Source organism: Eptesicus fuscus, chromosome 10 (genome assembly GCF_027574615.1).
Source record: "Eptesicus fuscus isolate TK198812 chromosome 10, DD_ASM_mEF_20220401, whole genome shotgun sequence".
Lineage (NCBI taxonomy): Eukaryota > Metazoa > Chordata > Mammalia > Chiroptera > Vespertilionidae > Eptesicus > Eptesicus fuscus.
The window spans coordinates 51591698-51603928 of NC_072482.1; the positions used below are offsets into that span (position 1 = coordinate 51591698).

Consider the following 12231-nt stretch of genomic DNA (forward strand, 5'->3'; position numbering starts at 1 on the left):
AGCAGCTGTGGTTGAATTAATTGCTTTCTGCATGGAATGGTCACAGGCAGCCCTGTTTTCTCTTACTGGCATTAGCTTCGTTCTGTTTTATTTACCAATAAAGTTCTGTGTGCTGTGGGGGACTTGGTGACGCGCTGGACCTCTGGTGAGTCGGGCAGGTCCAGTGGATTCTGTGCTGGACCAGTGCACGGCTGTGACCTCGCCCTGAGCTTCTGTGTCCTCAGGGGACAGAGTTGGTGCAAAGCTGAGAAGGAAGCAGAGAGTTCGGGAGGGGTCGTGGATGGACAGGGACACCTGCAGACATCCACAGTTGGATGCACTTTCACTGAGATGTGCACGTCCCGAGGACAGAGGCTTAGAAGCAGAGGCTCACAGGCCCACAGACATGGGTCAGTGCACAGACACAGGTGGACACACACGGACACGATTCAGAAAGAGAAGCACAAGTAGGAAAGAAAAAGAACCCTGAGGGGGTGAGGGAAGAGAATTCTAGAAAAGGGGGGAGCAAGAGCATGGTAGAGAGAAAGAAAACGGGGGAGTCCAAAATCCCACTCCAGTAGTACGCTGGAGCCCCCATTCCCCGTCGGTGTTGAGGGAGTGAGGCACATGGGGCAGCCAGGGCTGGTGGAGGACGCATGCTGACTTGGTTGCTCTCCTTCATAGTATTCAAGAAATGCTGACAGGCCAGAGGCTCTGCCACTCGGAATCTCACAACGACAGCGTCCTGGCAGCGCTGAATCAGCAGAGGAGCGACGGCATGCTCTGCGACGTCACCCTGATTGCGGAGGAACAGAAATTCCATGCTCACAAGGCCGTCCTGGCGGCGTGCAGCGACTACTTTCGGGTAGGTCCAGGTTGTTTGTTTCTCTTCAGATGTCAACTAGACAGAGGAGGATAAAGTTTCCTGAAGTGTCACACAACCAGCAGCCACCTAGATGATCGTTCTCGGAGTTGTAAGTGTTGGGGGCCTTCCCTGGGTAGAATGAGAGGGGGCCCTATTGGGATCTTTCCTCGGCTGGATATCTGGATGTCTTTCCTTGGTGTCTGAGTTGAGGGGCATTTAACATTTGACCACCCTAAGAAAGTGTGGCATTATAGAGCTTCATCATAGGGGTGTGAGCTAGGGTTAGGATGTTTCTAGATTCAGGATCAGAAGGAGAATCTGAAAACAATTTGTTAAAATAAACCAAGTCCCTAAAGATATGTAATGCCTCTGATTTGGTTTTTATGCATGTTCTCGTCTTAGTGCTTTCCAGTATTAGCTCCAGGATCAGCGATGCAATTGGCCTCGTGGACGTTTCTGGTTGACATGTGTGTCCATAACGGCTGAGGAAGACAAGTTGTCTTGTTTAGCAGGACTCTGGAGTTTGAGTTCTAGTGGCGAATGAGATGTGGTGGCATGCTTGTTGTTTTGAAGATGAATGTGTACAGTATGGCTATAGCTAGTTGAATGCCATCTATTTAGTACTTCAGGTGATTCAGGCACTCCTGTGATTCAGGTGGTGGAAAAGGATTTTATATGCATATCTCATTTAATCCTCCTGACAACCCATTTTACAAACACATACAAGTGCTATAAAAATCAACATTTTTCATATATGGAAACTGAATTTTAGAAGTTAAGTAATCCTGTATAATAAAATGCTAATATGCAAATTGTCCCTTCTACCAGGAGTTCGACAGGGAGTTCGACCAGGAGGCGGGGCCAGCCTGCCAATTGCCCACAGCCCCTCCCCCCAGCCGCCCCTGCCCCCAATCACCCCTCCTACTCCAATCAGGGGTGGGGCCAGCTGGCCAACTGCCCATGGCCCCTCCTCCTGGCCAGTCCCACCCCCAGTCGGCCCCCCCCACTCCAATTGGGGGCGGGGCCGGCTGGCCCCCACCCATGCATGAATTCGTGCACCTGGCCTCTAGTTTTAGATAACTCAGAGGTTAAGTAATAAGTCACATAGTTCTTAAGTGAAATTAAAATATGAGTGTAAGAAAAAAATCTTGATAATCATTAACCAGAATATTTTAAATATTAATTTCTGAATATACATTATTTAATTCTTATTTAATTTTTTTCAGTGCTATTTTGGTTGATAATTTCAAAACATTACAGTGTACAATCTATATAAATGAGAATATATATATATATATGCATATATATTTTTAATTTTAAAAATTTCCCTTATGAAAGTCTCAAAAATGATATAGAAAAAACTTAGGCACATGGGCAATTTGTTGGTTTGATTTGTATGTTTTCAATAATCTTGTTTTTTATGATTAAGAGACAATATCAACTGCACTCAATTGTGATACAGCAGTTAAAGAGAATTTTCAAAGGTGCCAAATCATAAAAGAAAGACTTTTAGAAAAAGTGTTTTAAGTGTGGTAAAACCTAGTAATGTAGAGGATAAATAGGTAATTACTTAAAATGTTTATCTAAAATAAAAAATAAGGGTTTAATTATAAACTGCAGCAATGAAGCAGAATATCTGAAAAGTGACCTTTAGTTGCATTAGTATAATGACATATTTTATACACTCTCAAATTGTTGGGCATTAATCTTCCAGAAAGTTTAGATTAATCAGAGGACATTTCAAACAATGTACTTTGGATTGTTATATATAATATGTGCACGTTATATAATAGGACTCCTGTCTTCCTGTGTACCATAATATAACTGTCTTGGTGCTTAGCTGCTCTCCTCTGAAGTCTCTCCTGATTGGGTTTTTAATTTAATTTTGGAGAATGGTTTGATTTTGTGCATGTGTGTATGTGAGCCAGTGCATGCACGTGAGTGCAAGAGAGCACTTTCCTTGTTGGCATTTAATAGTGTTTGTTGCTACACCCAGTTCTTCTTCTCTTCCACCACAATGCCCCAGATACTCTGGTAGGTTAGACACAGAAGGCCTTTTACAGTACCTGTGTTATAATACCTTTGAAAAAAGCTTTATTGTTCCCATTCTGCAGATAAAGAAGCTAAAGTGCAATATGCATAAATAACCTGCCCAAGGACTGCCAGACATTAAGAAGAAGAGCTGGTTTTCACACCCCAGAGCATCTGTCCCCTTGAGTACCACATGTACTCTCTCCACTTAACCACATGTCTTGCTGGGTTCATACACAGTTCCTTCAATGTCATCACCTGTTTGTGAGATGAAGATTAAGTGACTTGTGTATTTGATTGTTCTGATCAATAAATTGAGACAAAGTTGGAACAATTGTCACAGTCTGAATAGTACAGTCCATAAAAAATTAAAATTTTTAAATAATGGGTAGTAAGTATGACTGTCCTTTACTCTGGAGAGAGACATTATTATACTGACCAGGAAGCATGCCTACCCTTTGCTCTGCAAAGAGAATGGTATCTTCCAGGATTGCCTTTTGCTCCAAAGGGAAAACCACTCTGTCATTCAAATCTGCTTGCTATAGAAACATCCTTGAAAAGAGAGTTCAGAACAAAGGAGAGTCAGTGTCTCACTCTCAATACATGCATAAATGCAAGAGACCCGTGGAGGATCATCTCCCAACAACCACATGCCCTAACTAACATTGTTTGTCTTTCTTGTGTCATATATACTGCCACACTGAAATATCTAGAAGCAGTATCCTGTTTTAGGAATTTCTGTGTATTTCACAAGCCTTATAATGTTGCTTCAGGCTTAGTACGTGCTCAATTAATATTTATTAAGTGAGTGAAGAAATGTTTTCTAATTGTCATAGAATTTATGTATATTTCAGTGCTCAATATCCTGCATATAAAATATGCAAATTATTCATGGATGGTTTCTTCTAGTGTGATCTGTTCAGGTTAATTAAGTACTTCGATGTAAATAGATTTTTGTACTCTGTATTCTGATATCTGGCAGATTATTTTGAAACTGAAGTAATGGTTCTGATTCAGGAGAGGTGGGGCTGCAAAAGTGAGGAGAAGGCCCCAGGTTTTACATAAACAGTTTCTGTACATTGATCTGAGAGTTGGCATCAGCTTTTCTTGATTAAACTATGAATAATGAGCAGTTGAGCATAAAGTACTGTGACTTCTTGTGATCATCAACATTTTAAAAGGAAGGGTGAAAACAAAGTCTTTGGCCAAGTAGTAATGATTTTAAAATAAGGTTTAATATTAGTGGTGTGCCAGGGTTCTTTTCCCAGCCTTACAAAGGGTTCAGCATTCTGGAGAAAGGGGCTGTGCATAGAAGATTAAAGAGTCCGGAGACGAAAGATAATTTTGAAAGGCATTGGGGGGTCAGAGGATCTCCAGCTAAAGGGAGCTAAAGACTCTCCCTTGACCAAAGACCCGTGCTTTTATTCAACATGATTTATCCTAAGGCAAGGTGGAAATGTACACTTCAAAGGGTAAGGTATCAAAGGGTTTACAGAGATTGTCAGTTTCAGGAATAGCCTACAGGTGTTCAGGTGTTTGGCCAACAGGAGGCAATAAAATGCCCTGAGCTGTCTGGCAGTTAACAATCCTATTCAGGTTTGGGGGAAGTGCCGTTTAGCCGTTTCCAACAGGTAAACTACGTATGTGGCTCACCCTTGTTGAGCCGCCCAAGCTTCACCAACCTTTTGGTGAAACTCTTGTAATTATTACATGCTGGAATTGGTTCCCGGCAGTGGTGTGGGCTGAACATGGCATTTGCCAAATGCTATAACTGACTCTGACCAGGGACTTTAAAAATAAGAATGTAAAGCAGTGGTGGAAGGAAGGAAGGGAAGAGCTTATGAATCAGGTCTGAGTTTGAATGCAGCGGCAGGGACTGTGTTCACCACAGTTTCTCCCAATCCCTGACAAATAGTAGGTGCTATTCTAATTAATATTGGGTTATTCACTCTCTTTACTATCTATTCTTTGATCATAGACACGTCATCTTACTTCTGTTAACCTACGTTTTTTCATTTGTAAACAGATGACCGTAAAGCACAGCTCTCAGAATGGCTTGATATAGAGATTTAAATGATATATTGTAATGCACTAAGTGCTGTATCTGACACAAAGAAGACCTTCAGTGAACACTAGCTATTTCACTCCTTGCACTAACTTGCAATTCCCTGTCATGCTCTGCCTGACTATTTGTAGAAAAAGAGAAGAGTTCATACTTAGGCTTACCTAATTACAGACTCATTTATTTATCTTTTGATGGGTGAGAATAACTTTTTGGTTACATTCTTTATCATATTTTCATTTTCTGAATCTGATAACTCCTTCTTACTTGTGTAGAACATTCTAGTAGCCATCTGACATTTCTCCTCCTTTGGTTGTCCCTTTGCTAACCATTGTGCAGACGACTGTGTGATTACTTTCACTGCCCTGCTCAGGTCTTCCAAAGCTCCTCACTCCCAGTCTGCCAGGCTCCTGGAGCGAGCTTTCATGCTGTGCCATCATCATTATCCTCATCTTTGTTCTCCCACCTGTTCATTTGATGTTGCAGCCAGACTGTTCTCTAAACACACTGTGTTCCACCTGAGGGCCTTTGCCCTTCTCAGCCTTGCTAATAACTATTTCTTCTACCTGGAACTCCTATTCCTTTCTTGGTTCACTCTGTGCATCTACCAAGGTGTATCACAGCCAACAGCAAGTGTGAAGTCCTTCACAAAGGCTTTACCCTCTGCCATCTCCCTAAATTCATATGCAAGCCCCCCCCCCCCACCTCTGAAACCTTAAAACTGTAGTTTGTCTCCTTCAAGGAATTAAAATGCAACCTATGGAATGGGAGAAAATATTAGGAAAAAATCCAATTAAAAATGAGCAGAGGAACAGAATGGACATTTTCCAAAGAAGACATACAGATGGCCAACGGGTACATGAAAAGGTTCTCAACATCACTAATCATCAGGGAAATGCAAATCAAAATCACAATGAGATGGCACATCACATCTATTAGAATGACTATTATAAAAAATATAGGTGATAACAAATGTTGACAAGGATGCAGAGAAAAGGGAACCCTTTTATTTGTTGGTGGGAATGTAACTTCATGAGACACTATGGAAATGAAAGAATATGGAGGTTCCTCAAAAATTAAAAGTAAAACTACCATATAAGATCCAGCAATTCTACTTCTGAATATGCATCCAAAAGAAATAAAATCAGAAACTCAAAGATATATTTGCACACCCATGTTCATGATAGCCATGACATGGAACAACCTAAGTGTCCGTCCATGGATGAATGGATGAAGAATATGTGGTTGTGTGTGTGCATGTGCTTTTATATATAATGGAATATTATTTACCCATAAGAAAGAAGGAAATCCTGCTATTTGCAGCAACATGGGTGAAAGATGAGAACATTATGCTAAGTGAAGTAAGCCAGACAGAGAAAGACAAATATTGCATGACCTCATTTATAGAGAAAGAGAGTGTAGAATGGTAATTGCCAGGAGCTGGGAGTGGGTGAAATGGAAAAATGTTGACCTTTAGGGTACAAACTTCCAGTTATAAAATGAGTAAGTCTTGGAGAGCTAATCTATAGCAGGGTGACTATAGTTAACAAAACTGTACTGTAGGCTTGAAAGTTGCTAAGAGAGTAGATCTTATAAGTCCTTACCCCACGCGTGAGCGTGCGCGTGTGTACACACACACACACACACACACACACACACAAAAGGTGAGGTGATGTGTTAACGAACCTTATTGTGGCAATCATTTTACAACATATACGTGTATCAAATCATCATGTTGTACACCTTAAACTTACACAATGGTATATGTTAATTACATCTCAAGAAAACTAGGAAAAAATTTAAAAGGAATTAATTTATGTCATAGCTCTTTTCACCAGTAACTTCTCTGAAAGGGATTGTGACTGAGGACTAGTTCATCAACATACTGTTAAAAATATTGAATGAGGACGTATTGAACCAGAGGTATTAGGAGAAATTAGCGGCCTTATGATCTAAAAGAATGTGTGTGTGAGAGGTGGGGGCTAGTCAACCTCTCACCCTCCTCCCTATAGCAGCCCCTCTGCCTGTGTGGACACAAAAGTTGCAGGTCCCCCACGTGGGCAGTTCTGGGCTGCAGGCTGCCCTGGAGACTGTTGTTCAACATTTGCTATCTCCATCTTAAATCTCCACCAACGCCTACACTTTCTGGCCAAGGAAGCAGATGTCTTCACTGTCTAACATAGCTTCGCATATGTGATGGTAAAGTGATTCAAATATGACATTTTGGAAAGTTAAATATTTGAGCATCATTTTCCATTAGAGCCTGAGTGTGCTCTGCCTATATAATTTTTAGTTTTGAGAGAAGATAGTAAAGCCCATGATAAAAAATGTTGTTTCATATATTTTTATAATCATACTAGAGGCCCAGTGCATGAAATTCATGCATGGTGGGAGGGTGCAGGGGGTCCTTCAGCCTGGCCTGCACCCTCTCCAATCTGGGATCCCTCTCGCAATCCAGAGCCACTGGCTTCTAAGTGCTCACCTGCCTGCCTGCCTGATCCCCTAACTGCTCCCCTGCCCGCCTGATGGCCCTAACTGCTCTCCCCTCCTGGCCTGATCCCCCTAACTGCTCTCCCCTCCTTGTCTGATCCCCCTAACTGCCTATCTGCTCTCCCTTCCTGGCCTGATCCCCCTAACTGCCTATCTGTTCTCCCCTCCTGGCCTGATCTCCCTAACTGCCCATCTGCTCTCCCTTCCTCTCTGCACCTTCAGACCCCGGTGCAGGAGTGCTGAGAGCTCTCCACCGAGGCCCTGCCCTCATCCTGACGTCCCCCCTCCAGGCCGGGCAGCACAGCTGGCCTGTGTGCACCTCTGTGGCGGGGGGGGGGGAGGGGGGGGCACTGCAACCTGTCCTGATGTCCCCCTCCGGGCTGGGTGGTATGTCAGGCCTGCGTGCGCCTCTGCCAGTGGGGGGGCTGCCCCCAGCGGCAGCTTCATGTCCCGGTGGCACAAGTCCCTGCCCCCATCCCCACCCACCAGCTCCTGTGTGCGCGCAGCCTGTTGAACGGTCATGACTGGGACACAGTTAGGACCAATTAGCGTATTACCTCTTCCTATATATAGACTCTTTAGTCACTATTAGATCAAAATTGATTAAAAAGCTATTAAATGAGTATGTAATATATAATTAGAAGTGAATTTTTAAAAAATTCAATAAGCATTTGTTACATACCTACTATTTGCTAGGCACAGAATGAATTCATAGTCTGGTAGGAGATACAGACAAGTGAACAAATACCTACAGAATAGTCTCATGGGTCTTGGGTTGTGTTTTGGGGCTTGAACCTTGTTTTTATCCTCTTCCCCTCTCTGGCATTCTCAACCAATAGTAACAATAATAATAACTACCATCAATTGGGAAGTTACTATGCTATAGGCACTTACTCTAGTGCTTTATGTATATCAACTCGTTTTGTCCTCTAAAGACACCTATAAGGTAGGTATTATTATTATTACTATTATTATTATTATTATTATTATTATATCCATTTTTAAAATAAAGAAAAGGAGGCCCACAGGTAAATAATTCACACTAGGGGCATGTAGAGCAGTTAAGTGAGAGCTGATGAAGGCCTGACCTAAGCCAGAAGCATATGGCTGGAGAGAAGAAGTGTGTGAGGTCTGGTTTGGTGTGGGAGAATGGGTGGGACAAGCATCCACAGGACCTTGTGACGATGACAAGGGAGATGAAAGGCTTAAGAATGAGTGAGGCTCCTGGCTTGGGGATCAGGAAATAAGGGAGCAGGGGGTGCTCACACTCCCCATAGACCTGAAGTCTGGAGGGTGTTGGAAAAAGAGCCGCTGTGAGGCATTTTGAAGACAGTTGTGCCGTTGCTGGAGCAAGCAGGGGAGGCTTGAGGACTTCAAGTTCCCCTTGAGGGGTGTAGCCAATACCTTTTTTCTTTTCTGATCATTGCATCTCTAGCACCACTGCAGTGCCTGGCCTCACCAACACCCTCCTCAGAATTCCCCCCCTAAGAACACCCATTATATGTACTGTTTGTTTAACAATTAGCTTATCTGGTTTCCTGAGAAAGTTTCCTGTAAAGACTTGAAGGTGATAGCACTGCTGACGTTAAAACATAAGTGAGATCATTCCTAGGTTTCCACTGTCTCCTACTTAGTGGTTTTATAGCTTCTTCATTAACATTCCCGATTCTCTGAAATCATATACGTATAAGACATACTGTGTTTATCACATGAAGGATAAACAGCAACATAACATTGACAGTTATTTTGCTTCTAGCCGCCAAGCCTGCAGCCTCCTGTCTTTCTTCTGGTCTGCTGCTCCGCCTCCATCAATTCTGTGAGCCCCCAATATGCTCCCACTAAAGATGAAAAACTAAAATGAAGAATGAAAATAAATGTCTTTCTAAACCGTCAAGTGCTATCTGAATTTTAAAGGACTTTCCTTAGTTTTTCTCTCTTACTCAGTCACCCTTGTCACAGCTTTCTCCTGGCACGTTCAAGCATTCACTGGGCTTAGTGCTGCAATTAGGATTCACTCATTTGACCTCTGGGAATGCTGTCACAGTCTGAATAGTACAGTCCACAAAAAATTAAATTTTAGCTGGGAGCAACTTACAACCACCCTCCTTTTCAGAAAAAAAATGTGAATAAAAATAATAGCAAAATCACCCCCAAGTTCTTAATACATACTGGTATAGGCGTTATTTTTGGTTTATCTTTTGGGTGCTACTGTAAGGATATAACTATCTACCACTGTCCTACATAGCAAAGCATTTTTTCTGCAGTTGTTGATGCATGAATATCACTAAAAATTAAATCCCAGGATGTTCAATGTTTTTCATAGTGGATCTTACACTGGCCTGTCCTGTGATTAATTACTTGCTCGAGGCCAAGAAAACACTACTGAGGTCTGTGGCTATTTGGTGTTTATGCTGAAACAGCAGCATTGCTAATTCTTGCATATTTGCACACTGCTGTGTCCTTTCCTTTCCCTCACATCTGTATTTCATGCATCAATCATGGGGATCACAGTATCATTCTTATATTACATTTGAGTTATACATTATATGGTAAATTGACCATTTTCCATCAAATGAATACTTGTTTTAACATTAAATATAATAAAATCTGTTTATAGAAATAATTAAAAAGTAGAGCAATGTCTGTAGGAATTAAAGAGTATGTCTAGAGAATGTGCCTTTATCAGCTTTGAGGTTGTTGTGAAGACCCCAAGGGGAAGGAGGGCAAGAAAAGCTTAAGGAAGTTTAAGAAGACTAATGTGCAGATTAAGAAGAAAACTGGAAAGTGATTCAGATGTATGATGCTTTTGAAATTTGTGTTTCCTTTTTTGTTTGAGTTTTGGTAGCAAAATCATCAAGAAAACAATTGATTTGCTGGTTGTACTTATATATTTTTATTACATTAATTACATTTTGAAACAAAGAACTTATGACAATAGAAGTTAAATATTTTAAAACAATTTTTATCCCTGCTATATTATTTTTCTGATGGTAAATTAATTTTACTCCATGCAAATATAAAATAACTTACATCTAATATTTTTATTTTAAATATGTTTAAACATTCTCATTTTTATTTTCTTAATATTTAATATTTAATTTTATTTACTATTTTCAATACAGTAGCTATTGCTACTTCACAAATCAATGTGCTTCTTTATTATTTCTTAATGCAGTAAGAACAAATTAATTCCATGGCTGATAATAGTGCCAAATCTATATATATAAAGAGGTAATATGCTAATTGGTCCTAACAGTGTCCCAGTCACAACTGGTCAACAGGCTGCATGTGCATAGGAGCTGGTGGGCGGGGACGGGGGCAGGGACTTCCACACCCAGCGGAGGCTCACACAGACCTGCCCAGTGCTAATGTCACGCTGCCTCCGAGGCAGAGTCATGTGCAGGCAGGAGATGGTGGGTGGGGACACAGACAAGGGGACCTGCCTGAGCCGCCATAGCATGGCCTGAGCAGGCCCAGAGCAGACACAGACATTTTTTTGTGGTGAAGGGACTGGAGTTCATGTTGATGAAAACACCTTGGAGGCTGCAGCGGCCGGCAGTGGCAGCAGCAGCGGGGTGATGGGGGGTGGCGCCTTCCCCTGATCAGCTCGGTTGCCTCCTGCAGAGGGAGGCCAGACTGCGGCTTAGACCTGCTCCTTGGGGGGAGTGGGCCTAAGCCATCAGTAGGACATCCCTTGAGGGCTCCCAGACTGTGAGAGGGGGCAGGCTGGGCAGAGGAACTCCCCCCAGTGCATGATTTTTGTGCACTGGGCCTCTAGTGGTGTATATAGTTCACTACTTTCTCAATCCTATAGACATTTACTGAGCATCCACTATGTGCAAAAAAGTTTGTGCTGGATGTTGCAAAGGGTACAAAAAAAAAATCACCTGGGCCGATTGTGCACTAGAGGTGAAGGTTGAAACCTTGGGCATATACGAGATTGCACATCAGGAGGGGAAAGAGAGAGCAGGAAACAATTTCTGTGATCAGAACCTAAAGGATGCCTTCGCTTAGGTGACAGAAAGGGAATGATAAGATGGCCCAGGTGACCAAAAAAGGGAGAGTCAAAGATGTGTAACGATAACCAGCATGTACATTATTAAAAAATATTTTTTATTGATTTCAGAGAGAGGAAGGGAGAGGGAGAGAGATAGAAACATCAATGTTGGGAGAAAATCATTCATTGGCTGCCTCCTGCATGCCCTCTACTGGGGATCGAGCCTGAAACTTAGGCATGTGCCCTCACTGAGAATTGAACTGTGAACTCCTGGTTCATGGGTTGATGCCCAACTACTGAGTCACACCAGCGGGGCACCAATATGTGCATTTTATTCAAAGCCAGAAAAGAAAAGGGTTTCAGGAGGTTGACATATTCTGTAGAAGATCAAGGAGAGTGCAACAAAATTCATTGTTCTTTAGGAATTTGGTTTCAGTGGAGAGTGGGAAAGAAAGCCCAAATCTAAGGGATGGTATGTAAAGACATTGATCAGTGCTACATACACTGAGTGGCCAGATTATTATGATCTCTGAACGCATAATAATCTGGTCATTCAGTGTATATCCTATATAATAAAAGGATAATATGCAAATTGTCCCCTTGACCAGGAGTTCAACCAGCAGGCAGGCTGGCCAACCACCCATGTCCCCTCCCCCTGGCCAGGCTGCCCGGACTCCACCCATGCATGAATTCATGCACTAGGCCTCTAATATAAATATATATATGTTATATGAATATAAATACACACACACACACACTGAGTGGCCAGATTATTATGCATTCAGAGATCATAATAATCTGGCCACT

General features: G+C 42.2%; 1 protein-coding gene across 8 annotated transcripts in view; it reads left to right on the plus strand.

Annotated features, from left to right (window-relative positions):
• The window catches only part of KLHL32 (kelch like family member 32), a 137919-nt gene that overhangs the window by 6359 nt on the left and 119329 nt on the right, over nucleotides 1-12231 (plus strand). For all 8 annotated transcript variants that reach the window (XM_054722052.1, XM_054722057.1, XM_054722056.1 and 5 more), the window contains exon 2: nucleotides 664-844. In XM_054722052.1, the coding sequence (XP_054578027.1) occupies nucleotides 664-844 (181 nt within the window). The remainder of the gene's footprint in view (nucleotides 1-663; nucleotides 845-12231) is intronic.